Genomic DNA, 26,741 nt, shown 5'->3' with positions numbered 1-26,741 from the left:
TCTTGGCATTTCCTCCCTTGAAAATCCAAGAAAACTAAAAATCACGCAAGATGAACTTGGTTCTGGTTTGTACTGTAGGGAGCCAGGGAGCCAAAAATAAAGACAAAAGGTTTTTAAACGTTTTCAATGACACAGAAATAAACAGTGAACAATACAGTGAATAAAAGCAGCTTTCAAACTTTGGTTCTGGCTTGTCTGGTCTAGTCAGCCCGTTTTTCTCCCAATCTTCTTCTTTGAATCAGCACTAACAAGCCACCGTGACGCCATCAGGGCCATGGAGGAGTGTTCCTCCAAGTCTACTAAGATATGTATTGAAAAGACGATTTTGTTATTTAATAAAGAAAGCACTAAAACGACATTAGAACATTGTCTGTCATCTACAGGGAGTAGATGACAGACGTCCAAAATGGCCTAAAATTGTACCGTGATGTGTTTAGTTCCAGTTCAAAGAAAAGAATGACAACAAACTTGTTTTATGGCAGAAAAGAGAAAAGTCTAAACGGATGTTTTTGGAACATCCAATGGATCGTCTGGATCATCGTTGCAGAAGGTAATGTATAAACAGCGCCCCTTTGTGGATTGATAAAGCTATGGATAAAATTCCTGCGAGTCCATCCCAGTGAAGCCTGGAGGTTTCTTCCTGCCACACCGAGGGGCCAGACAAGTACAGCGAGGTGGAGTTGACTCCACCCACCAGTGACTGAAAGAAGGAAGAGGCTCATATTGCCTGTAAGACAGCGTCCTGGGTAAATTTGCCGACATTTCCTGGTTTTCCATTTTATGACGAGGAGCTGCTTTGAATCCTCGTCAGGAAAATTTCCCCCACAAGTTTTTTATTTATTTTTTTATTTTATCCGTCTTTCCCCCCCAACAAATCTCCCTCGTAGTTTCCCGCGTGGCCTCCGCAGGGTGAAAGTCTCCTAAACACGTTCATGGGCAGTTTTTTCGAGGTACAGGAGAACCAAACAACCAAATAACCGCGCGTGAACTTTTATTTTTTTGCATGCAAGCAAAAAAGAATGTTAGCTGCGTGTGTTGCGTTTTAGCTGTTATTATTATTCTATCAGAATGGATAAAGCTGATTTTCTGACTCGCATCCTGACGACAGGAAACAACTCAACGATTCTCGGTGGTCAGTCTCCTGCCAGCGTCATTAACACCCGGAAGTACGTGCCTGTCGCCGCCAGGCCCGGTAACCAGGGTTTTCTGGATGACGCCATCCGGACTGCTCTCTGTGGCGAGGACAGAACTGTCGTGGTGGTCGGTCCAGAAGGTTCTGGCAAAACCACCGCTTTGCACAAGCTTCTTGTCGATTGGGCTAGTGGAGAATGCCTGCAGAACTTTTCTCATGTTTTCAACTTCCAGTTTACAAAAATAGGGTCTTCAATGGATGAACTTTGTTTGGAAACTTTAATCCAACAAGGTTACCATCAAAGACCCCCAGACTTCACACGTCTGGTTACAGAGGAGCCTGATGGCGTGTTGTTTGTATTTGATGGTCTGGATGAGTTTAAGCACAGCCTGGAGCCCTCAGTGCACACCCTGACCTCTGACCCTTACCATCTGGTCTCGGTGTCCTGCCTACTGGCCAGTCTGCTTCACGGGTCCCTGATGAAAGGAGCCACCTTTCTTGTTGCAACCAGACCCACAGATGGCATGAAGTCCATTGGTGGGATTCGGTTGGATGTGTTGGAGTTTCAGAAACCGCAAAGAGAGGTTTACTTTAACAACTTCTTCCCTGACCCCACTGTAGCCAGTGAAGCGTTTCTGCACATGGAAAGAACTCTGGGCTTTTATGATTTTTGTGTTTCTCCCAGGTTTTGTTGGACAGTCTGCTCTATTTACGAGCGGCTTATCGATTCAGGTACTAAACTTCCTGAGACTCTCTCTCAGCTGTTTGTGGATATTTTGGTCCACCTGATTCAGACTCTCTCGCTGAACAAAGAACGCAGTAGAGGGTTAGTGTTGGCTCTTGGCAGAATGGCATCTCACTGCCTCCACGACCAACATTCAAGCTGTTCCAAACACGCCGTTGATTTCTTTGGTTTGGAACAGAGTATTACCTCTGTGGATAGTTTCTTGAGAGTTCACGGTGACGGAGAGCTCTCCTTCCACTCCAAACTGATGCAGGAGTTTGTCTTGGCTGTGGCTTTCTTTTTGGACCCGTCGACACACAAAGACGCGGAGAAGATGCTGGATAATCACAAAGGTTGTTCAAAGTTTCTAGATTTCTTTATGTCAGGGCTCTCTGAGCCTGCCCAGTACAGATTGCTGGAAGACTCACTGGGAATGTTCAGCTCTGATCAGATTAAAGGTTTTAAAAGCTGGTTTAAAAGCAGCTCAGAGAAAACACTGAAGAATTATGACAAATCAGAACACTACAGATGTTTCCATTTGCTGCATCAAGCTCAGAACGAGAGTTTGGTAAAGGAGATCCTCAACCCTCCTGCACACCCGTGCATCTTTCACGAAAACCTGAGTCTCCAGGACTGCGCAGCTCTGAATTACGTGATCACATGTCTGGGCGAAAGGGAAAAGTTGAGTGTTTCCAGAACAACAATATTAAGAGAGATAATGGAGATCTTGGCTCCATCTGTGAGTCTGTCACACACAGTGATGTAAGTGAAAAGTGCTCTTAAACAAAATGACAAACATTTGTCATGTGCAGCATCATATGTATGAAATGCAATGCCGTCTCCTCCAGATTGTCAAGCTGCTCCATTCATAAAGACTGCATCCCTCTGCTGGCATCAGCTGTCAGCGCGGGCGCCACCAGAGAGCTGAATCTTTCTCATTCCATCCTCGGAGATGAAAAGTTGCAAGTTCTCTGTGCGGGATTAAGAGAGGCCAAGCTGCATGGACTAAAGTAAGGCAAAACCCTTTTTAAATGGTTTTTTTTTTGCTAATAATACAATTCTGTGATAAAATATTCCCATCACATTTTTTTAGTCACATTAACATAAATTGCATCAAACAATTAAGACAATCAATTGTTTGACTTACACTTCATGTTGAGTTGCCAAAACACATATTGATGGCCTTTAAATTTTACAACATTCTCAGCATTTAAGAAAACGAAAAAAAAAGTACATCAAACTGTTTGACTGACTGAAGGGGCTTTTCTTCTTCACTTGGGTGATGCAGCTGCTTTTTGCTCTGAATCACATAAAAAGGACAAAGGAAAGATTTTTGAGTGGGCTAGTCAAAATTTAAGCAGAAATTTGATTAAAATGCTTTGACATGACTTTTTTTTCTCTTGAATAGCTAATTTTATAATTTTAAAAACTATTTGTTTAAACAAATAGTTTCTACTGGGTATAAACTACTGGGTATAAACAAAAGCTTCAACTGCGAATAATGGTATAAAGAAAAAAGAAAACAAGTTTGTAAGTGGGCTTATATGCTTCTGTAACACTGTAGATATTGCTCAAAAGAAAATACAGAACATAACAGAAGCTGTTGTTGTGTTTGATATTTGAAGTCTTAGTGTCTGTGGTCTGACTGCGCCGTGCTGTGGTGATCTGGCCACTTTGCTGACCTCGCAATCCTTCCAACTCCAAATTTTACAAATGATGTTTAATCCCATCGGCGATCAGGGCTTCACAAAGCTGTGCGAAGCAATGCACAGTCCAAACTGCAAACTACAGGAGCTCCAGTAAGTTCTGAAATAGTATGGATTCATATTTCAACATGTCCATCCTTTGTTAAATGATCGATTTTTCTTGTTAACAGCGTTCAAAAGTGCGATTTGACTGCAGCATCCATGGAGGCTTTTGCATCGGCTTTGTGTTCCGGTCAATCACGGTTGACAAAAATCGACTTCAGGGGGAACACGACTGGCGACAGTGGAGTTGAAGCTTTATGTAAAGCCCTCCGACAGCCACTTTGTAAACTGCGGAGCCTCGGGTAAGAATCTGCTGTAAGGTCATAAAGTCATGATCGGCTCAGTTTCATTTCCTGGAGTAATTTGATTTTCTAAAAGCTGTATGTTTTTAATCTGTTTTGCAGATTGTTTGACAACGGTTTGACAGGTGCATGCCTCTCCAGTTTGAAGGAGGTCTTCATGTCTGAACACTGCTGTCTGTCAGAGCTTGACCTGTCATTGAATAATTTGGGACAGGAGGGGGCGCTGCTGCTTTGCCATGGCCTGAAATCACCCAGTTGCCCCATAGAAATCCTGAAGTAAGCTCTTCTCCCAATTATTTATTTCAATTCAGTCTCTAGTTGCTTTTTTACAGATGTACTCTACCTGACACCTTATCTGTTTTCTTTGTTTGAGTGTTTGAGAAGTTCCTGTAAAACATTTCCACATGTAAACTTTGAAGAAAAATAATTCTCAATTTAATTGCTTTGCCATTTAGCTAAAATAAGTAATTTGGGCAAGCTTACCCAACTTAAAACAGGAAACTTTTGTCTCATTTCATGTCAAACTGTGAGCAACATGACATATTTGTTAAAAGAATAAATTTTGTAAATATTCACTAAACAGCCATGTATTGTCCTCTGACTGTTTCTGCAGCTTGACACGATGCGAGTTGACCTCAGCAGTCTTCGATGAACTGGGCTCAGTTCTTAAAAATGGGACATGTCAAATCAAATCTCTACTTTTAGCCATCAACAAGGTGGGAGACCAAGGCGTTAAATATATCTGGGATGCTCTTGCACATCCAAACTGCTTATTGGAGGAACTGAGGTGAACTAATGAGGAGAAAACAAAATGCTCTTGTACTAACAGTGCACCACTCTGAATCTACTTGTTTCCCTGCACCATAGCGTGGAAATGACCGGATTGACAGATGCCTGTGTTGAAGACCTGTGTGCTGCTCTCAGAGCCAGTCATACCCTGAAACTCCTGGAGCTGAGAAACAACTCTCTCACTGACGCTGCTGTCCCTGCGATTGTCCAAGTCATGAAGGAAAAACAAAACATGAAGGAGTTAAAGTACGTTGGGCACACTTGAATCATGAACTGTAGGCAAACTCAATATTTTTAGAGTTTTTTTTTGCATGTCATCAAAATCTAACTTCATTTATTCTCTCCTCTTACAGCCTGAAGTATAATGACTTCAGTGAAGATGCTCTTGAAATGTTAGATACATGTCACAACATTAGATACTGAAGAAATCATTTAAAGTTCCACCCAAAAACCTGAAGTGACGCTCAGACACAAATACCATCTAATTATAACATAAAGAAAGTATCCGTCCCCTTAGAGTTTTCTTTTTGTTGTTCTTTTCACTTTTTTGTACTATCAACACAAGAACATGTGGTTACAGAAGCAGGACCAGCACCACACATGTTGAAGTTTGTTCTAAAAGTAAAAAACGTGTACTTGGGGGATGTGTTGGTTTTGTTTTATGCAAACTACTTAAGAAAGTGATCCATTTGAATGTCACCTTTTAAATGAAGAACATTTAATAATGGGGGCTGTAAGTGTTAACTTGAGGCTTATGAAACTACCATTCATTAAAGGAAAGATCCAACTCTACAATCACTGCATTTATTGCACTTTTATCAAGAAAACTTTGGGATGTTTGACAATTTAAATCAAAAAGCACTGAAGCATTTGTCACTGTAATACAACAAATTCTTTGGAAGCAGTGATTTGTTTCACAGCAGTCATTGTCCATAAGAAAATCTATTTACAAGCATAAAGCATTGTAAGCAGCTCCCCGGTTGTCGCATTCCTCACACATTTCTTGTGTACTCGAGAGAAAAACACTACACGTAAACATTTCAAGTGTCCAAGGGTGTGCACTAACCTTGGAGTTTAACATCTTAGCACTCTTTGTAGGAAACATAATTCAAAGTTTATTGTAATAAGGCGCAGAGTGAGTCTCACCTGTATAACTGAAAGAAAAACATGATTGGAATAAAGAATGGGTCCCCTCTCTTCTCAGTGGTCATGAGTTTCTCCATTGAGGACACCGGTGTGGCTGCTGTCCCTCAGTTTGGAGGTTTGACAGTTTTTACTGCCATTGGAGGAAATGTCCTCATCTGTGCTGCTCTCTATGTCACTGCGATCGTCTTTCGACACCTGGAGAAAACATAAACAAGACCCATTGTTTAAACAAGCATGGGAGGTTTAAATCCATGCTCCAATTTTGCAAAAGTCTTCATGCCCTCACATTTTCCACATTCAAGGAGCAAATTTGTGCACTTGAAGTCAAATATTTTTTTCTGAAAAATGGTGTGGGGAGTATACTTAATCAGCGGACTTTAACTTTCATATCCATATATATGTAATTCCGTATAGTCTAATTAAATGGACTCCAACTTTATGCAGTTTCATATCAGTGTAAATTCATCTGAAAATAGAGGAGGCATTACAAAAATGGTCAAAAACTTGTCAACCTAAACCAAGGAGAAGAGCAGCAAAGAAGCCCAGGAAGGAAAAAGACGAAAGATGAAAACCTCTTGTTTCAAGAAAGACACAAGCTTTTGTATTTAGTCACAAGTCATGTTGGAGGCAAAGCAAACACGGATAGTAAGGTGCTCTGGTCACATGAAACCAAACTCATTTTTTTGTCTTGTGTGAAGTACTGTGTGACAACCCTCTGAATTACAACATAATGTATTTTCTCACCACGTACTGGTATGTGATATAACAATGCTATCTTCAGTTATAGAAAATGATGTACATATGAAACATAACTTTAAAGAAATTTTACTTCAGTTTGATGCCTTGAAAATGGGCCTGTCACTTTAAGAAGCTCCTGCTCTGACATTCCACCTTGAGCTCAATATCGCAGCAATTAAAAAAGATTTCTCAAACATGCATGAAAGAGTTAAAGCAGCACTAATTAAGTTTTTTTATAAGGAACTATTTTAACATGATAGAAAGCGCAAAAGTTAATTTTACACCCTCTTTAACAAGGTGATGGCAGCATCGTGCTGTGGGGATACAGATGAAAACTAGAGTGGATGAGATGCACCTAAAACAGGACAATCCTGGAAGAAATTGAGCAAAACCAGGAATCATATTTATTTTACTCAAAATTACTGCTTTGTGTTAACCTGTCACCTTAAACTGCACCAAAAAAAAAGCCTACGTGCTTTTTAAATTTACAGCAGCTGCAGCCTGAGGATGTAGACAAACCTTTCCCTTGAAGACAGCTTTGACTGCAATGCGAGCGATGAGGTAGAACCAGATGATGTGGAGAGTCTGCAGGACCAGCATTAACCCGTTTATCAGCCACCAGGCCTGATATGGACCGATAATTGTCCAGCTCTCAAACAGCACGCTGTAAACCATCCTACAAGAACCAGCCAAATAATGCATTTAATTAAAGAAAAAAAAAACTTTTTTTTATTTTAGAGTGTATTGATAAACTCTCACCAGAAAGGAAAAATGACGAGTCGAGTGAGAAAAAAGCTTATGCTGAACACCACAAACAAGCTGTCGCATAGCCTCTGGTACTTGGCATAGTTAGCCAACTTGGCTGCCTTTGAGAAACAAGACAAGCAAGTCGCAGCTCTCAGAAATGATGCATCAAAATTCCTCCACTTTGAGTCAACAGCTCAACTAATTTTTCAGCCGATGATGCAATCATTTACCTCGAGGAAGATGTCCGAAGCATCGTGCACACACATGACCAAAGTGCCAGCTCTTAGCATGTTGTTGGCATAGGAGATGGTGATGAGGAATATGGTGGCCAGGTGGTGGACGAGCATGATCATGAAATCCTGCCATCGTCACAATGAGACGGGACAAAGAATGACAGAGTGATAAATCAGTAAATCGGTAGGTATTTTGATGAAAGGCTGGGTTAAGCTGTATTAACGCTTATGAAACTAAGACTATTAAATCCTAAGTAAAATAAACCTGTTGGGATATACAACTTTTTAAATAAATAAAAATCAAATAAAATTTGTTGTGGTTTGCTCGTATTGATGATTGCGAGTACTAGTCCTACTATTAAACTTTATGACGGTGTGTTACGAAGAGGGTGTCGGAAAGCTTGTGCAACTTTCATACGTTAACCATTGTCCCATAAAACTGCAGATCTGTCTTCAGAGGACATTTTTCATGAAGCACGTTTGACTTGTTCTGTCTGATGCTGCAGTCACTTCTGGGGTTGTGCAAGGAGTTTGCACTCAACAGAAACTATTTAACGTCTTGTTTTAACTGTTCAAAAGATTATCCTCCGTCAGAAAAAAAGGTTCTCTCGAGCTATGCACTATGTTTTTTTTTTACTTTTAGGACAGGGAATTATGTTTGTGCTCATCTTGTTCTTGGAGTTATCTTCATTTTGCAAGTTTTAAAAAAAGGACGTTGGAGATTTGCAGAAACCCAAAGGGAGGCTGGTAACAACTTTTGCAACACAGATCGTTTAATGCACAAAATTAAGTCCACAACATATTTAACAATGAGTCATCTCATCTTCAAGTAACACCTGCAGCTGCCCATCTCTTAATAAAGCATTCAACAACTACATAAATTAATAACAAGGTCTTAATGTTGCTTAATGTGGGCTACTAGGTTAGTTAGATTCAGTGCCCTATTAACACCATTTTCTTTGATGCAACTAACCAAAAAAAAAAAAAAAAAAAAACATTGGTACATGTATGTTACCAAATTTTTTAGACCCCATCTACATAAATGATTTTTCTGAAATGTTCTTTTTTTAAAAAAAGACTTTCTAGCTAAAGGAAGTCTCCAGCGCAATCTCTAGTAAGATTTTCATCCAGAAAATATCCAGATTGTTACATCTATACCAGGTGTTTTTGAGGTAATGCAACAGTTACTGATTAACACCAAAACAAAGAAAACAGGAAACATGATCACATGAGAAGTTGTTACACTTGACATGCTTTCAGATGGCTTTTCAAATAATTGTATTTAGGTTATGTTCAACCCATTAGGTGCATGTGAAAATATGTTGCATAAATGAAGGAATGACTGGTTGCAATATACAAGCGCAGACCATTTACCATGTAGTAATTTAATTTACTTGGGTCCTTGCTAAAGTTTAACTCAACCAATAAGCCTTTGTAAGAAGACACAAGGTTTTTTGAGTTATACAAGCTTGGCCTTTTCTGAATTATCACAAAAGTAAACGTGAGTAGCATGCACAGGGACTTTGACTCCAACTGTGTACTTCTGCCTGATAAGATTACTTCAGCAGGATTTGGCATAAAATAAAGGGTGAGTATGTGGAAAATCCCCTCATGCTCAATAAATAAAGTGGAGGTTCTGTAATGCTGTGGGACTGTTTGTCTTCTAAAGGGCATCTGGAACTCTATAACAAAACCTAAAGGTACATATTTTCTGATATAGTTCAAGATAAAATCTAACTCCTGTTATATTTAAAACTGTAGAATATAACTTTTATAAAGAATGTTTTTACACATTTGTTGAACTTGTCACCATGTCATAACTGTATGTTATGAGGCAGCTTATCTGTGAAAAGATCGATCTCTGCCTCTTCCCTCTGCGTTCTGAAGAAATATGCCACTCCCGACCAAAAACAAACAAACAAAAAACGAACAAGGAAGAAGGTCTCAATGCTGTCAATCAACCCTGTATACTCGCTCCCCAATTTGTTAATGGCAGAGGATCAATTTACCATTACAGGAAAACCTTTCTATCCACCATCATGCAGTCACAACAAGCTTTGCTAGCAGAAGAACTTCAGTGTTAACAGTTGTTTCTAGTTAGCTCTAGGAGCACGGGCAGAAGGCAGAGGAGTGAGATTTTTTTTGTTTTCACAGATTATCTGTCTCGTACCATAATGTCACAATATCACAGTTTTTTAAGTAAAAATATATATATTTTTAATACAAGTTACATGCTGTAAAATTAAGGAACAACAGAAGTGATGTTCTTATAGCAATATAATGAAAGTCGACAAAAGGAGGAGTCACTACGGCATCTTTCAGAAAAAAGTAAACTATAAACGCAAGGGTTCTCAAGAATTTAAAACGAGACAGAAAAAAAAAATCAAAATACCTAAAGTGGCTAACTGACTTTTTAATAATATCTGTAGGTAACTTTTGTTTAGTAAGAGACAAAAGAGGCACATTTTCTTGGAGTTTGTGTGCAAGAAGGACACAGCTTTATCTGTAAATGTTGATTAGAACCAGATAAATTCATTACCTGACAGAATATTCCATAAGAGATTATTTGAATATATATGGATGAATCTAATTTACCATTATATTTTGCACAGTTAAAATATGGCATCTCGGAACAAACACCTTTAGTTACTGTGACAGCAGGGACAGCTGTCACATTGTTACAATACAAGTGATGAGGGGAGCACAATAGGGCTGGTGGCTGACTCACCTTACGTTTAACGTCTGTGAACTGGGACACCATCAGAGACCAATAGAAAGCCAGCTCAGCAACATAGTAATTGTATTGTCCAGGACTTAGAGGCTTTGAGGGGGAAAGAAGCAAACACACCTTTGATAAATAGACAGCTATACTAACGTATAACGTATATGGACTGATGGACTGACTAGAGGGACACTGTGTAAAAAGTGTGCAAAATGTGACGTTTATGCAATTAGCAGTAAAATAAAACTGCTGACCTGAAAAGGGTAGTTGTGCCAACACAGTCTGGTATCCCACATCCAAGGTGACTGGCAATAGGAGCGAGGTTAAATGACAAGGAAGAAAAACAAATCGGGATTATAAAAATCTTCACAGAAAATTAAATTAGGACAAAGCATAGCCAAATGTTTTTTGCAACCAAAAGTAAATACAAATGTAGCATATTCCCAGATCCTTCCTACAGTAAATATTTTCACTTTTGCAATGGTACTTCCTCATATTGTGTTGCACGCAAGCTAAAATAGTTTCATTTTGTCCTTGACTAGTGCACCTTTTACCCACATGTTTACTGCGCTTACTACAAAATTTGTGGTAAAGACTGTCTATACCACATGCACGACTAAAAGCCATTACACACTCCGACAGAACCGAAAAATGTAATCTCTCCACCCGGGCTTTTCTCTGAGTGCTGGTTTGGTGGCATCCAACAACTACTTTCTTATTTGTCACACAGCTGTGGTTAATGCAGAAATCAATATATTTATCAATATTTCTTCAGTTCTGCTCTTAGGTTTCAGGCCCATGAAGTATGAAGGGCCATAAGCAACTTTCCTTTTGGCCCAGAAAGTGGAACAGATTTCTCGGTTCTTGTGTAATATCTGAAGAGCCCAATAATTGTTCTGTTCACTGATTCTTCCACCTGAATTGTGGAAATCTGGAACTCCTACAGACTTATGACAGGTGTTTTAGCTGTGAATTATAATGTTCTCCTTGCCAAGATGTTGGTACAATTAATACATTGACATTTGTGTTAGTGACATGACAAAATGTGAAAAGGTTCAAACTGTATGAATACTTTTGCAACATGTTTGGCATAGCTCAAACATGCTATGCTTGTTTGAGCATAGCATGTTTCCAAAAAACTCCAAAAACTTACCACCCACAAATGGCCAATGGCATAGATAAAAATCACAAAATAAAAGGTGAATCTCCACCTGCAGAGACAAAAATGGAAAAAAAAAAATCAGTGAGAAAATATGTAAAACATCCTACCTTTAGCAGGCTATTACTAGACATTTCCAAAATGAAATTAAAGATACTGATTGGGTTATCATTACACTGTGATTACCACTAAAATATCTCAAATTCTGCCAACTGTTAAAGAATTTGAAATATTTGCATTTGAACCCATCATGTCAGCCTCAGAGAAAAAAAAAACAATTAAAAGTGAGAAAATAACATTATAAAAAGTCTTGCTTCTTCCACCAGTGACTCCAGGTGCCAGCACTATTATTTATGCCGATCTTTAATGAAATTTAAGAAGACAATATTCATAGGCAACCTGTTTCATATTGTTGGAAATGTGGACTTTCCTTATTTCTACTATGGAAACTAAGAGTAACACTCCAAAAAGGTCTGCTGTGAAACAAGTCAAAAAGACTTCATGCCCACTCTAAGCATGTCACTGGATCTGAGATGTTGTGGGATCATTTCTCTCTCAAAAGCCCCAAGCGCCTCTTCATTAAGGATAGGCTGATGGAGTCTCTGTTAGAGCACGGCAATTTGAATCAAAATAATGGTGGCAACTTTAGGAAAACTGAAAATAAGTCATTATTACTGCGTCTTCCAGCTGGGCAGTGATTAAATTTTTTTTTACTTGTGTCAAATAAACACAAAAATGTCAAAGAGCATAAAAGAGGAACCAGTATCTCTGCAGGAATTGCGCAAGGAAGCTTCGTCAAGGAGCCCAATGTATGCCACGACCTTGTGAAATGTTTTAGCAGAAGACAAAAGTGCTGCCTGTTAAGTAGCAGGGGGTTGTACGAAGCAACAACCCTCTGCTGCGTCTCATCATAAAATTTATTCAATGTAAAAAGTGGATTTTCTTCTCCTTTTTTGACAAAGTTCAGTATTTATTTATCATATGCACTGTAGAAACAAGTTTCCTTGTACAACGAAAAGCTTCCTTTGCTGTTACTTTTTTAACATGCCGGTCTGATAAGCAAAACTGGGCCGACAATTAATTAATTGTTTATTTCCATCTTGTTGCAGTTTGTGTTTCGGAAGAGAGAAAGAGGGGGGAGGTTTGGTCTTGTGGCATTTGCTAGGTCATATGACGGTGAGAGTGATGCAGTGTTTAATTCAAGCAGACAAGCAACGCCACCGGTGTGGTCAGTTTTGGCTGTGCCAAAAATGTAGGGAAATTTTACAGCAGCACATTTAAAAAAAAAAAAAAAAAAAAGAATATTGCATAAAAGTGCAATTAATCTTGCCAGTCATGACAGAAAGAGAAATTGCCATTTTTCTTAAGAGATTTGTTACACAAAGAGTAAAATATTGTGTGTGATGATTCTATATAAACTAAGTTTCTGAGAAAATGCTTTATATTTCTGAGCCGTCAACTCTGCGGTCCTTCTTGCCACTTACATGCTCTCACAGAACTTCTTCTGTATGCTGGGCTTGTCCTGGTTCCGGCGGATACGGAACCATCTCTGTATTTTCCTCTCCTCCCAGTCCAGCTGCTTGGACAGTCCCTCCAGTTGTCTCATGTCTGGACACTAAGGAGGACAGTATTAGTGGGACTTTACCTCCAAAGTACTGTATCTGCTTGTGAAACCACAATGGTATATTATACCACAATAGGTATTTACTGAGCATATCATTAGGCCTGTGGTGGTGTGTACTGCAGCAGTAACACTGTGCTGCAGAGTTTACAGAGGCTACAGAACAAACATAACCCTTATGTACCGCGTTGGACTGATAGAGCCTCTCCAGGACAGCGTTGGGCTGAACTCGCCGGGGCGCTCCCGCCTGAATCTGAAGTATGTGGGCACAGGGTCTGGCCACCAGCCTGTGTACACACAGACAGAGGGGCAAAAACCAGAGGGTGGGGACACACACACACACACACACACATTTGGTATTAAAGAGACATTCAACCAGAGAGAGACATTTGATGCCATGGTAATTTACATTACAGTTTGCCCATAATGACACGCTAGATAGGAATGACTGCGTCTGTCAACGACAGAGAGCAGAATAAAGGCTATAAAAAGGGAGACACAGGGGCGTGCTAAAAAGCCTGCAGAATGTCGCACCTCGCAGTCTGAGCAGAGTGTGTCGGTCTATCATGTGAGAATGGGAAACTAGTTTGGGAGGGACGAATGCGGCCAAAACGCTAACGCGTGTCACAGGATCATCTGGTTGAGCTGGCCATTGCTCTGGATCAAACTCAGAGACATCATGACATGTCAGCGTGGCAACGGCCTGCTATTCTGGAATAGCAGGCTGCTTTCAAAAGAGGTGACTGAGTGAGGCTTTTACAGCTGTACATGGTTTCAAATTGACCATCAAATGACGCAAATTGTAGCTAATTGCCTTTTGTGCCAAATGGTATTCTGCCTCCAGTTTTGTGATCTTACATAAATGTTGTTTTAAATGTGTTCATCCAGCCAGAGCTAGCCAGAGGCGTCTATGAATCATGCAGCTGATTTGCAACATTCCTGGATGTTCCAATAAAACTTAAATTTACACGGAACAGGCTCACAAAATTACTTCTGGGACGGAACTAAACCGGCTGCCAAATGCTTTCTGTATTGCATACTTAAAAATAAATAAATAAATAAATAAATAAACATCCTGTGATGCTAAACATAAAAAAATGGAACATTTCTTGTGGAAGAATCAAGCCCTGCCATATCTTTAAGTGCTTTTGATGCAGGCTTGGTTTGAATAGTGTTTTGAGATCAAGGCTTAGGTATCCGCAGTGATCTGAGAATACAGTTCAGAACATGTTACATTTTACTTTTTGCTCCGAATTTAGCATCAGACAGAGCGTTTATAGTAAATTTAAGCAATGTTCAAATTTGATAGTTGCTGTAATTTATACGCAGCATCTGTGAAAATGTGCAGCATGGATGAAAGGTCTGAACACTGTGACGCTGCAGCTGCTCCAGATTTTCATAAGAAATCCATGGCAGCACTGGGGATTAAATTTTGCACACTACAGAGTTATGTTTATGTACAAAGGTGATGCAAATTAAGGCAGCACACTTCTCCATGCCACTGAAATCCAGTATTAGAATTCAACACTGTTGATACACAATCAAAAATTCCACTCAGATCAATCCGGTTGCCAAAAAAATAGATTCAAATTCAAAATCCATACCATACAAGTCAGTTGATTGTAATTACAATACAGCATGAAGTGAGGTTAACTTGGCAGAAAGTTTGTCATTTTAATGTTTCTGTTAAAACAGAAACATGTTTTAAAGCTGCTCACTTCTCAACAAGTAATGGCCGTTTGGCTGGAGCTACTTCTAATCAAAAATATGATGAACATTTCCTGAATCAAACTGCAATGTCTTATCTGGACGGGGGTCCGAAAATGGACTGCATTTCAAACTTCTCCGAACCTCTGGCCGTCTGTTTTCGGCAGAGCAATGTCTCAGCAACATCTGAGCCCAGCGAAATGTTTTTTTGTTTCATCATCTCGCAGGAATGCTAATGTCGAAAAGGATGTTCACCATTTCCTCAGTTGTTCAGCTGAGCTTTTCCGTCAAAAACAACTCCAGCAACTCATCCGAAATGGAGAAGAAGACATGCCCACGAAGGGCTTTATTGCCCCCCACCAATGTTCAGAAAAAACGACCGGAGCTCACGTTCTTGAAAGCAGCAACTTTTTTTTTTTTTTTTTTTTTTTTTTTGCGGCTTCAGTTTCCATTTTGTTTTATTTTAGTCCGCATGAATCACAGTTTCTAAGCAAAGCGCTCCCCTACCCGCGGGGCTTTAGCATAATGGTAGCGGAGGAAGAAAAGAAAAAGTGCAACTTCAAAAAAAAAAAAAAAAAAAAACTAACAGCGGCGCTCACCTTTCAAAAAGCAGCCTAAGCAGTAAAACTCCGATAGCCAGGGGAAAGGCATGGCAGAGCATATGCTGCAGTCTGGGGTACTCCACTCCAGCTGGCGGCCGCTCCAGGTCAGCCCACGACACATTTTCAGGAAGCCAGAATCTCTCACTCCAAATCCAGGCTGAGACGAAGGAAGTCATCGGGGAGCAGGGAACGGTAAAGCCGAAAGTACACCAAGTTGCCGGGGAAGTTTTGTGTCCTGGGCGCAGCGCGGGGCTTTAAGCATCCCTCCTTCAGCTCAAACTCTTAAAGAGGAAACTTGAACGCAGAACTCCTCCGCTAGCCTGACAGGCTACACCCACCACTGTTCACATGTTGGAGGTAAGATCCCGGGGCTGAACCCGGGCTGACAGCAGCAGCGGCCAAACCAGCTTTAATTACAGCCCCCGGCCTCTTATCTCAGGCTAAATCAACTGCTACAGCCAATTAACATAAGCAGCGTCATGTTTTGAGTCGTGAGCAAACCCCACACTGTGTGACACTCACAACAACCATTAATTATTTTAAAAAGTATTTTTCAGCCTGTTACTGAAGTTGTGTATGAAGTTGAGGTCGCACAACCAGACTCATTTCTTTTTTTTGTTGTTTGTTAATTCATTTATGCTACCGTTTCCAAAACTGATTGAAAAGTATGAAATAATAAAAAGGTATGAAATAATAAAAAAATATGACAAATTAAATTAGAAAAACAACCTAATCCGAAAAAGCCACATGATAAGGATTAAGTAAAATGTGTGTATTTACTGATTTCTTATGTGATTTTGTATGTGTTTTTATTGAAAATTATGGTCAAGAAAAGAGTTAAAGACATTATGTGAGTGATCTGGCACTCAGCAAGTTCAAAAACTGGTTAAGATCTTGTTATGTAGGATGACTCCCAGCTTTTGAAATTTGTTGTGGTATTTGTAGTCCTACATTCAAAATGTTAAGTGTGTGTGTGGACTTTGATTGTTTCTTTAAACACTTTATACCCACAGTCAGAAATGGTGGTTGCAGTATCAAGTTGTTGAGACAGATGGAGCTAAATATTCAGAAGTCCTGGAAGAAAACCAAAGACTTTCACTTTCCACAAACTGGACAATAACCCTAAATATACAACTAGTTCCTGTGGAATAAAAGCATATTTATGTAAGGAATGGCCAAGTCAAACTCCAGACCTAAATACAATTAATAATCTGTGGCAAGACAACGATGCTTACAGAAGTGCTAGGTTCTCAAAGAGTTGTATTTGTAACAGCAACAAAATGAATTTCTCCACAGGTAGGTGAGGCAACTGGGTTTTTGCATCAATCTGTCAGACCCCCACCCTCCAAAAAAACAACAACAAAAGTTTGTGACTGTAATGTGGAAAAACATAAACAAGTTTAAATGTTATAAATACTTTTGAAAAGTACTGTTTGTTACTCTCTAATCCAGCTCTGCACAGATGATATGTGGATCTTTCACAAACACAGAAGTACTGTAGCTGTTCTGTTGGTACGCAGGATAAAGCAACACAGGAGGAGGATGCTGCACATTCATCACACACAGTCCTGCAGTGGCAGTCGCTACTCCGTGTCATCCTGTAGGTTTATACTTCAGTACCAACCAGCTTTAGAGCTGCTCCGGAGCCTGAACAAAACCTCTCTGTGTCAGTGTGCAGCTGCAGCTTCCGAGATGTCCTATACAGATCTGTGACCCAGGAGCTTTGGACTTGCATATAAAGGGGGGAAATCCTGTGTTTCAGGATTAGCATTTTACTTGAACAGAAGCACAGGAGGATGATACCACTTGGTGTATTTATTTTAATCCTCCTCGTTCTAATTCCTCGGTAGTTTGAGTCCAGATTCAGCAGGGAGGTTTGGTTTAACGTATGTCGTCACATCAGAGTCAACCCCTTTTTTCTGCTTGGACTGCTCCAGTTCACGTCTGAAAAAATCTGTTAGTTGCTGAAGAGTTCTTCATGTCAGGGACTGCTGTAGCCTCGGCACACAGAGCGCTGTAGCTCCTGGATCACCTAAGGTAATATTATTCAAAGCTTTTTACTTCTTAATCTGTATGTATTATGTCCTCTGGTCATTTAGGGACATTTTAAGCTGTTGTTTCTTTTAAAAACAACCACCGTCATCATAGATGAGCGTGCACTTTTTTTTTTTTTTGCTTTCTTTTTTTAAAGAAATCTCCAGCATTATCAAGAGGAGTTATTTGTTTTGTCAACATTGCTGCTTGATTTGAATTTATATTCTCATTTTTATTCCTGTTTTTCATCAGATAAGCAAATGGATCAGAAAGAGCTGAGTGATCCACTCAACAGCGTTTCACTGATTAAAGGTAATTCGCCTCTGCTATTATTTATTTCAACGAGCATGGATGTACATGATTAAGCTGAATGAGATGGCAGTATCTTTCTCATGTCACAACGCACCTTGCTAAAAATAACACTAATGTGGCATGAGTAAGATCAGAGTTTGGAGCTATGACTTGGATTTAGAGCGTATGGCGGTAGATGGCCTTATTTTAGAGAATGACCTCTTATTCCAACATATTAGAGAATGAATCTATTGCAGCCTGCAGGTAAGGCAATGATGGGCCAACAACAAGACATCTTGAAACAAATAAGGAGATTCATGTCAGACTGTCCAAGCATATCAATTTTGCATGACAGATGAATTTGTAATGCTACACTGCACATTATAGAGACAGAGGGAGAGAGAGCACAAGGGAAACAGTGTTCTCTGTCACTTCAGAGAGACACCTTCAGACAGAACATTTTAGAGCTGTAATTGAATATCACTGCTGGCAGGTTGATCAGCACTTTTCAAGAGAATAATGTGGACATTCAGAGCACCTCTGATTCAGTTTGCCACATCAGCCTCTCAGAAGGCAACAGACGTCAGGAAAACACGGGCTGCGATGGCTCTGGCCTTCAGCAGTTGGGCTAAAAAAAGACTTTCTCCTTCATTTTGTTTTCTGTCGTCACTCGAGGCAGCATGATGCTCGCCATCCCCCCCTGAAGTCAACCGGGTATTTTTACTCACAGACTAATCTATATCTGCTTTGTCAGGTGTCATTCTGTGACATTAAAAGACATTAGTGCTAATGTTTCTAAAGATAACGTGTTGCACTCTCGTGTGCAATATCCTCCTTGTGTCTTTCAAATGAAGCGAACACAAACAGTGGACTTACAGGACAGGGAACCCACTCACATTCTGCTTCTCGCTCATACATATGCAAACATGCCCTCTCTTCCTTTGTCTGGCACGCAGCTGGGTGGTCATGTGCTTTCGTCAAAGGATGTCACCAGCTCCTAGCCATTGTTTCACACTTGTCCAGTTTAGAGACATCGATGAACAACTGTAACTTGTCATGGCACTTCAAGTCCTTCCATCCATTTATGGTGCACAAGCTCGACCTGCCGATCCTCTTTGTTTTGGTTCCCGACCAAATGCCCGGCGCTGGATTAGGTCATCTCTTTTCTTAGCTGTGGCAGATTAAGGGAATTTGCAAAGCTGAAATATTTGTGGAGTTTGTTTCCACCCCTCCCAGGAGACACAACAGACCCTTGACAACGTTGGCAGGTCCATTTCCTTTGTGCATTGTTTGTAGGTTGGTTCTAATAATAAAAAATGTCAATGTGCCAGAGAGTGGTACGATGCTGGGGTGATGGACAATTTGGTTTAGAAGCTTGGACAGAAAATACAGATCGCTACAGTTGTGCCTATTTCTGGATGGGTAATTAGTTTATGTAACAGGCCTATTTCAATATCTTGGGAAATCATCTACCAGCCCTGGTTAACTATTTGGGCCTGCAGCTGAATTAACGTAGTGAGATCTTCAGCTCTTGTAGTTTTATGGAAACTCATTTCTCATCACGAAATTTGATCTCGATCTTAAACATCATGAAGATTTGATGATTGATTTTAACTGTTCACTGCAATAAAAAAATGACAGAGACCCGCAAGGTTTGACATTATACATACAAGTTCACTATTATCGGTTTAAATATGCCATAGCATAGTGGACCCTGAAACCACAGGATATTTGTTACCATGAGTAACTTCTTTCATAATTAGGCCAGGTTTGAACCATTACTCTAGGGAAAGTCGGTAGAGTTATTTAAAATTAATTTGCCTCTGGCAAAGACATTTTTATAAGAGTGGGTTGTCCACAGTGTTGAGGTTAGAAGCGTTGAAGATTCTTGCCCTGGGAACAACTGCTAGTTCAAGTACTCAGTGCCTGAACCAAACTGCCTCCCTGAGCTTATAGCGTTCAGCAACAAGTCAGCAACCACAAGCTTCATCCAGTTTCAGCCAGTTTTAATCAACATAGACTTAGAGGGTTGTGACCAAGGAAGAAGTTAATTGTCCAAAGTTGACGACTTCAAGTTTGACTGAAATCGCTGTTACAATGTTCACCATGTAATAAAAACACTGAAGCTGGAAGGATGAAGAAAGTGAAATTTGGATGACCTGGTCACCCAGCTGTGCCAGTTCTGTGCCAAGAAAACACATAGTCCAAATGCAACTTGCTAAGGGAAATTAAACCATAATAAACAGCATTTGTTATGGTTGACTTGATTTGGGAAGTCAAGTTTAATTCTATAGCACATTTCAGCAACTAGGTAATTCAAAGTGCTTTAAACTATAATACAGTAACATAATACAGTGACTAATTATGAAACCAACTATAAACATTACGCTTTGTCAAATGCCATCATCAAAATTTTCAAGCACATGTGCATTAAATATATTGATCGATTTTTCCAGTTATTACGAATCAAAAGCATCTCTAAGCAGGCGGATTCTGATCCTTGATTTAAGGGAACTCAGTGTTTTCTAAGAAAGCACAGTTCAAAACTGATCAGTTTCAAATTTAACATGACGTTCATGCTGATAAGTGTTTGTAAGTCTGCAGTAGTCTTCATCCTCCATATGAGGCTCTTTAACCTGCTCAGTTGAGATTTTCTAACATTGTTTTTTCATTGTCAGATGATCTGACCAAGTCCAACATGGGTTCTTCCGGCGAATCTGAAAAAATGATTCAGCGCTTGAATGATGAACTTCGAGAGGCCCGGGAGATTGCCAACACAGAGAAGCAGAAATGCATGGAGCTACAAGGTAATATGTAATGGCTAAGATGCTGCATACTGTACATTTGAGCCATTTAGATTCTCAGTGCTTTCATGCTTACAGATATAGCAAGCTCCAAATATACGTTTGTATTTTAAAGGTGTTCTGGAAGAAGAGAGGAAAGGACATAAACAACAAGCTGAGCAATCTTCCAAACAAATTAAACATCTCCAAGGTATTTTTTAAATTTATTTATAGACTAGAAATCCTTTCTTTCTTCGAGGAGTCTTTAAAAGGCACCTCTTCTTATCTAAACACTGGTCTGGGTTTGGACAGGCCAGCTGCAGCAGCTCCAGGATGAGGTGGGTGTTCTCAGGGAGCAGATCAACGTCTCCTCCGGTTCTCATGACGAGCTGCAAAGAGCACAAGATGAGATGAAGTCACTGAAACGGGCCCTGGAGGCGGCCTCTGCAGAGCGCGACCGTGATGTCACTGCCGTCCAGTCGAACCTGGCAACTGCTTCCAAGGACCTGGACAAGTGGCGTCAGACTGCCAGCAAATACGAGCGTGAGATCGAGGACCTGCGACGTGATCTGGACCAGCAAAGCAAGCAGTGGCAGAAAACAGCAGAAATACAAGGTAGAAAAGGCGCAAATACACAACTCGAAACCAAATCAACCATTGTTTTGTGCACTTACAAAAATGCACCTTTCTGACTGAGTGGTTTGGAATATGAGTTCTGTTGCATTAAGAATAAATTTGTATAGTTGAGATGCTCTCCAAACTGCTCAAACTTGGATTACATATGTTTGTTTTAATAAATTAGAATATCACAAAAAACATCATTTATTTCAGCAATTAAATTCAAGCTGTGAAACGTTTCAATAAATATAAAGATTAATAACACACAGAGTGTCAAAAACAGACAGCTGCCATGTTTTTGAGTTAAAAAATGTTTAAGTTGACAGAAAATTTGATAGCACTTGATAGCTTTGCGTTATTGGAAGACTGAAAATATTAATACCTAAACACCTTCTATAAAGTCTTAAAAAAGGCAATGATTAAAAAAACCTAAAATAAATAAACAATGGTGGGGGCACAAGTAAAGCCTGGTGGCCTGCCAGGCTTACAATGCACTGTAGGAACCTCTGTACTTGTATTGTGATGTGTATGAGTTTCACATTTTAAATTAAGTTGCTGAAAGAAATTAACTTTTTGATTAATTTCCCCAACCTATTGAAACCATGCTTTTGAATATTGCATGCAAACTGAAAGCAAACCATCTGCTCCGAGACTGCACAATTACATAAACCTATTTCTCGTTGCAGCCAATGAGCTGCAGTCTATGCAGTTAGAGTGTAACGGTCTGCAGAAAGAGTGCTCCGTCCTGCGATCTGACAAACAGGACATGGTGAATAAGCATCAGAAAGAAAAGAACAGTCTGCAAAGTGAGTGTGCCTCTCTGAGGGCAGAGAAGGAGGAAATCTTTAAGGCTCACCAGAAAGAAAAGGCCAGTGTGCAGAGCCAATGTGCAGCACTGCGCAGTGAAAAAGAGGCGTTGCTGCAGAAACAGCAGCAGCTGGAGCAGGACCTCATCAGGTCAGTACACTGATACATAAGGTTTAGCTGTACTACCTCAAATGTGACCTATTTTCTATAATAAACTAAGCACCGTTTTCCTCCAAATTTTGTTGCTTTTTTTTTTCTCGGTTTTTGCTAGTTTGCGTGGCCAGAATACTGACCTGAGTAGCAAACTCAAAGTCCTGGGAGAATCCCAACAGGAGTTGGAGAAGAACCTGGTGGCAGTACAACTTCAACACCAGCAGGATAACTCCAAGCTGCAAACCCAGCTGGATGAGGCAAAAAGCCGCACCAAGGCTCTGCAGAAAGAGGTACATTCATGCCAAAGTCTCAAGGTTTCTACATCAGTGTTAACATTTGAATCATATGATGCATTTTATTCATTTTGATCTCAGGAAATAGAAAATCTAATAAAATCTGGAACTTTGGTCATTATAGTTTTGTGACATTTGCAGTGTGCAGTACTGCAGCTGCATGTGATGTGCTGCTGACCACTCTGCCTTACAGCCACAATGTTGACAGGGTCTTTAACTATTCATGACATTTCCTTCGTTCCCTCTCAACACGCAGGAGAGGTTTACTTATTGATGCAAGTGAATTGTCAGCATAAAAGTCACCCAAGACTACATTTCTGTCTTTTTGCACAGGAGCAATAATGATACTTAGAAGAAATGTTTTTAAAAAATCAAATAATATTTTGTCTGAAAAACAGAAGAAACAAGGGTAGAACACTTGCAGTTGATTCAATTTAAACATGATCAAGTCGATTACTTCTTTGTTTTCCTAGTGAAAAGCAGCAAAAAAACAACAACCACAAAGTCTACCTACAATCTTTAACCATAATTACAAGTTATTTGAAACAACTTAGCGGTTGTTTTATATTGACACCAAAACACTAAACCCCCGATTCAATACTTCCTGGAAACACTGTTGATGCAATTACATCTGCCGTCTTTTCTTCCACCGGGTTTTATGTGGCTTTTTCTCAACAACCCTTTCTTCTCATCATTCATCCAAAAAAGACATGTTTGGACTGGAGTAGACAAGATGATGAGGATCTATGAAATGTTCAAAACTTAGGTTTTATAACCTGACTATTACTATGCTTGAAACTTTCCAACAGCTGAGCATCATACTGGTTGGATTTATACCAAGATCGAATCACGAAACAAACAGACTAATTAAGGGGTGTTTTAAAGGTAATTAGTTACACTCTATTATGAGAGTGAAGAGGCTCAATACAAATGCTTCCATAAACTGCATTCTTTTGCTTCCACTTCAGAATTATGTGTTGCTTTAACTCAGTGTAACACCCGTCTTTGGAAATTATATTGAAGTTTATGGTTGTAACGTGTTAAATATGGAATAGCTTAGAAATTTTGGGAGTTTTAACCGTTCCTCCTAAACCCCTAAAATATGTAAATATAAATATCGGTTTAGAAATACTGCAGATTGCCTTTTTGTGGGATCCCTGCTGTATAACCCCAGTCAGAATCAGCTAGCAAACAGACAGGAGCGGCATTGTAGCCCAGAAGAAAACAAAGATGAAGTCATCTCTAACCTCCACTCTTTCAGTCACTGAATGAAAAAAAGGAAACGGAGGGCCTCCTTTTGCTCCTTTTGCATCAGATACTCTCAGCTTGCACTGAATAGCTGAACATAAAGTAGATTCAGCAGTAGGTTCAATTGCGAGAAGTGGACAAAACTTGTGAAGAGGATGGATTTATTCCATCAACAGAGACCCAGAAGAAAATAGTTTTTTATAGTTTTTTTTATTTTGTCTTTTACTTGTTTTGTGCAGTATGAGGAGGCTCAAATGGAGCTGTCTGACCTAAAAGAAAGATGTGAGAAGACTGAGCAGGAGAAACAGACGCTGACAGACCAACTGGAGGAATTCAAAGCTGGCATGAAGGATTTACAGGAGAAAGGGTCAAATGTAAGTACCGACCCCTGTCATCGTCATTCTCTCTATATGTAACTGACAATTCATTAATGTAATAGACACGTTTAAATAACAATCCGTAACTGAGTTTAGAAATTATTTAACACATCTTTTGTGAAGTTGGTTTTCTGTAGACGAGCTCTGCTTTAACTTTGCTGCAACATTATATTGACCGTGTCCAATTTAGTTTAATTTTCAGACATAAAATGTGAATCATTTTTATGATTCACAAATTGTTTTTTTTTTTGTTTCAGCAGTTATGTTCCCTTCCACCCATACAAGGATTATTTATACATTTAGGTGTAATAACCTGCAGAGTTTCTGAAAAGTTTGGGATTTAGGGGGATATCCTGAGCCTGGAGACAACTAGCACCAGTATATTCTGAATTAAATCCTGATATGATGCTATATATTGCCACCTAAGAAAGCATCTTAAGAATGTTTAAGTTTGGATAAATGTTCATGTTAAGGAAAACTCCTTTGCAGTGTTAAGGACAGCCAGGATAGGGGAAAAAACAAATGAACAGCAAACAGGAAAAATTGACCCAAATACCAATCAGCCATTTGAAGACAATCCTTGGATTGTGCTGTCAACTGTACTTCATGTGTCTGTGTGAGGAATGCTGAACACTGGCACCTTCTTATCACCCAAACAACTGTGAAAACCACCAGTTAAAGGCAGGGTGATTGAGTGACACATTTTCAAAGAAAGCTAAACACCCACAGACGTCTGTCCCATTGCAGTTGATTACTATAATATCCCTTCCCTTCTGTAGACGCCACTTTTGCTGCCTGTTCAAGCCATAGTCATCGGCCTTATCCTGGCTTTGCTGTTTTGGTGCTTCGGCGCAATGTGGTAGCAAGGTACACATTACTCCTGCCGAGCCGGCCTACATCTGTCATCTTCATCGGTGCAGTTTCAATCATTGCATGAATTAATTGGGGTTTTCCTGCTTTCCCAGAACGCCCTCCATGGGGGAAAACTGTCGTCTAAGAAATCTTAACCTCTAATCATGCAGCTTTCAACATCTGACATCTGTTTGTTCTGTCTGAATGGCTAACGCTTAACAACTGTTTCTCCCAGTTGGCTGTGATGACGCTAATATTTATCCTAAGGAGCTTGTCCTTAATTTGCTACTTCCATCAGCCGTGTTTCGTGTTGATCTCAGTCGCAAACTCCCTCTGTGTGAACGTCGGTGGTCCTCTGACAGAAGGTGTCATTTGGTCGTGTTCAGTTTTTTTTTTTTTTTTTCTGTGTTGCTGCTCCCTGCAGAAGCCGTGGATGATCTGGGGGCCAGTGGTTGCTGTGGCTCTTACAGCTGTGACGGCCGCGGTGCTCTTCAGGACCTGAGGGCAAACTACCCAAACAAAAACACGTAGAGGTTTATCCTTATTTGATTTGTTCAAAACTTGCCCCCTTTACATATCTGTACCAGTAATAAGGTGGGCTCATATTTAACAGTTTTTCTTGCTAAGATGCTCTATTTTAGATGGCAGAGATGTTTCTAAAAGAATGTGAGTTTTTATGCGTGTCATGATGGGAATTTAGTTGGACCGTGTCAAGTTTACTATTTTGACTCATAGGATTATCTGTTAATGAATGTAAAACTTAAACCATGCTTATCTAATTCTACTTAGGTGTCTTTAATTATATTTAAGGTCAATCACTTTGAGTTTCTCTGCTCATAGCACAGTTTTTGTTCTTAGAATAATAAAGTTGTCACAATAACATCCCTTAATGGAGTGCACACTGAAGGAAACTTTGAACGGTATGTTGGTTGATGGTGTTGGATGTGTTTGCAGAACCAGAGGCAGAGTTTAGACAAACCATATTTGGTTAAAAAAAATGTTTTTGTTTCAGAGCCCATCATTAAACACGACTGCAGCAACTTGAGTTTTGAGTCTTTTTTTTCCCTTTGGCTCAGTTTCTTTCCTGCAAATGTTTTGTCGTGTATTCTGTTCTGCTTTCCATTTAAGGATTGTGAACAGAAATCAAGTTTAGCCCCAATTAGGAAAAACTGAATTGTGCTGTTAATTAATCTCTTTATAAAATGACCAGTGCAGACTGATTTCTGTGTAAAATGAATCTGTACGTCATTATAGATTTTAAACGTATAGCTGTGCACATTTGCAAAAAAAAATAATAATTAGAAATAAAATAAAAACAGACTTCTGTTGTTAATTTTGGGGGGTTGATTATTTTCTGATTAGTGTAGAAATAAAAGTTAGTTTTATGCAATAAAAATGTAAAATGGCACACTACTTTTTCCAAAATACTATGTTACATATCTGTCCCTGCCTCTTATGGTATTGAAATATGAAAATAGAAGCAAAACACTGAGTTAAGACAAATGCATTCTACTGATGTGCCTCAGTCATCTGAAAAGCTACCATAGTGTGTTATTGGAAAGCAAACTTTTTGGCAGTCGGCTGCCTGCACTTCAGACTTTAAAAGGCTTTAAAAGAATTTTTTCCAGGATTATTTAGCTCCTTTCATCTCCACGTGAACTCTGATAATCTTTCCAGTATTTGTTAATCCCCGCAGCATAATGCTGCCACTACCATGTTTCAAATTGGGGATAGTTTGTTCAGCTATGCAGTTTTCAGCTACACAGAATGTTGCCCATCGGGGTTAAATTTGTGGATTTACTGGTAAGTGTTTGTCATGTAGACAGATTGGCCTACTTGCACTGTGGATTTTCAAAGTTACTATGGATTTCTTGCATGCTTCTCTGATTGATGCTCACATGGACAGCCAGGTCTT

The 26,741-nt window shown here is 39.6% G+C and overlaps 3 protein-coding genes across 6 annotated transcripts; 2 read left to right on the top strand and 1 right to left on the bottom strand.

Moving 5' to 3' along the window:
• The first annotated feature begins 90 nt into the window (after window positions 1-90).
• Window positions 91-5,944, top strand: LOC129370222 (NACHT, LRR and PYD domains-containing protein 12-like). The gene is made up of 8 exons (XM_055046001.1): window positions 91-2,618; window positions 2,705-2,866; window positions 3,482-3,655; window positions 3,733-3,906; window positions 4,009-4,182; window positions 4,520-4,693; window positions 4,774-4,941; window positions 5,049-5,944. The coding sequence occupies exons 1-8, from the start codon at window positions 1,069-1,071 to the stop codon at window positions 5,116-5,118; spliced, it is 2,646 nt and encodes an 881-aa protein (XP_054901976.1). The 5' UTR covers window positions 91-1,068; the 3' UTR covers window positions 5,119-5,944.
• LOC129370228 (ceramide synthase 5-like) lies at window positions 2,863-15,654 on the bottom strand. 3 transcript variants are annotated; one of them, XR_008607033.1, is made up of 12 exons: window positions 15,368-15,654; window positions 13,246-13,348; window positions 12,925-13,055; window positions 11,435-11,492; window positions 10,536-10,586; window positions 10,288-10,380; window positions 7,557-7,685; window positions 7,339-7,445; window positions 7,099-7,255; window positions 5,842-6,036; window positions 4,843-4,892; window positions 2,863-3,156 (listed from the first exon to the last, which is right to left on the bottom strand). XR_008607033.1 is itself a non-coding variant. In XM_055046027.1 (10 exons), exons 1-10 carry the CDS (start codon window positions 15,544-15,546, stop codon window positions 5,896-5,898), a joined length of 1,149 nt encoding a protein of 382 aa, XP_054902002.1. In that variant the 5' UTR covers window positions 15,547-15,654; the 3' UTR covers window positions 5,486-5,895. The 3 variants fall into 3 exon arrangements, 1 of the variants encoding a protein (XP_054902002.1); XR_008607032.1 differs by lacking the exon at window positions 4,843-4,892; XM_055046027.1 differs by lacking the exons at window positions 2,863-3,156; window positions 4,843-4,892 and having other exon boundaries at window positions 5,486-6,036.
• An 89-nt stretch (window positions 15,655-15,743) lies between these two features.
• slmapb (sarcolemma associated protein b) lies at window positions 15,744-25,866 on the top strand. Of its 2 annotated transcripts, XM_055046023.1 has the most exons (10): window positions 15,744-17,407; window positions 17,657-17,716; window positions 20,374-20,502; window positions 20,615-20,689; window positions 20,791-21,093; window positions 21,783-22,053; window positions 22,175-22,346; window positions 23,837-23,971; window positions 24,754-24,841; window positions 25,251-25,866. In XM_055046023.1, exons 2-9 carry the CDS (start codon window positions 17,665-17,667, stop codon window positions 24,835-24,837), a joined length of 1,221 nt encoding a protein of 406 aa, XP_054901998.1. In that variant the 5' UTR covers window positions 15,744-17,407; window positions 17,657-17,664; the 3' UTR covers window positions 24,838-24,841; window positions 25,251-25,866. The 2 variants fall into 2 exon arrangements, with proteins under 2 accessions (XP_054901998.1, XP_054901999.1); XM_055046024.1 differs by lacking the exon at window positions 24,754-24,841.
• The last annotated feature ends 875 nt before the right edge of the window (window positions 25,867-26,741 follow it).

This window comes from Poeciliopsis prolifica, unplaced genomic scaffold (assembly GCF_027474105.1).
Source record: "Poeciliopsis prolifica strain line A6 unplaced genomic scaffold, Auburn_PproV2 SCAFFOLD023, whole genome shotgun sequence".
Taxonomy (NCBI): Eukaryota; Metazoa; Chordata; class Actinopteri; order Cyprinodontiformes; family Poeciliidae; genus Poeciliopsis; species Poeciliopsis prolifica.
Note: the sequence above shows the minus strand (reverse complement) of the source record. Positions and strands in the feature narration are given on the sequence as shown.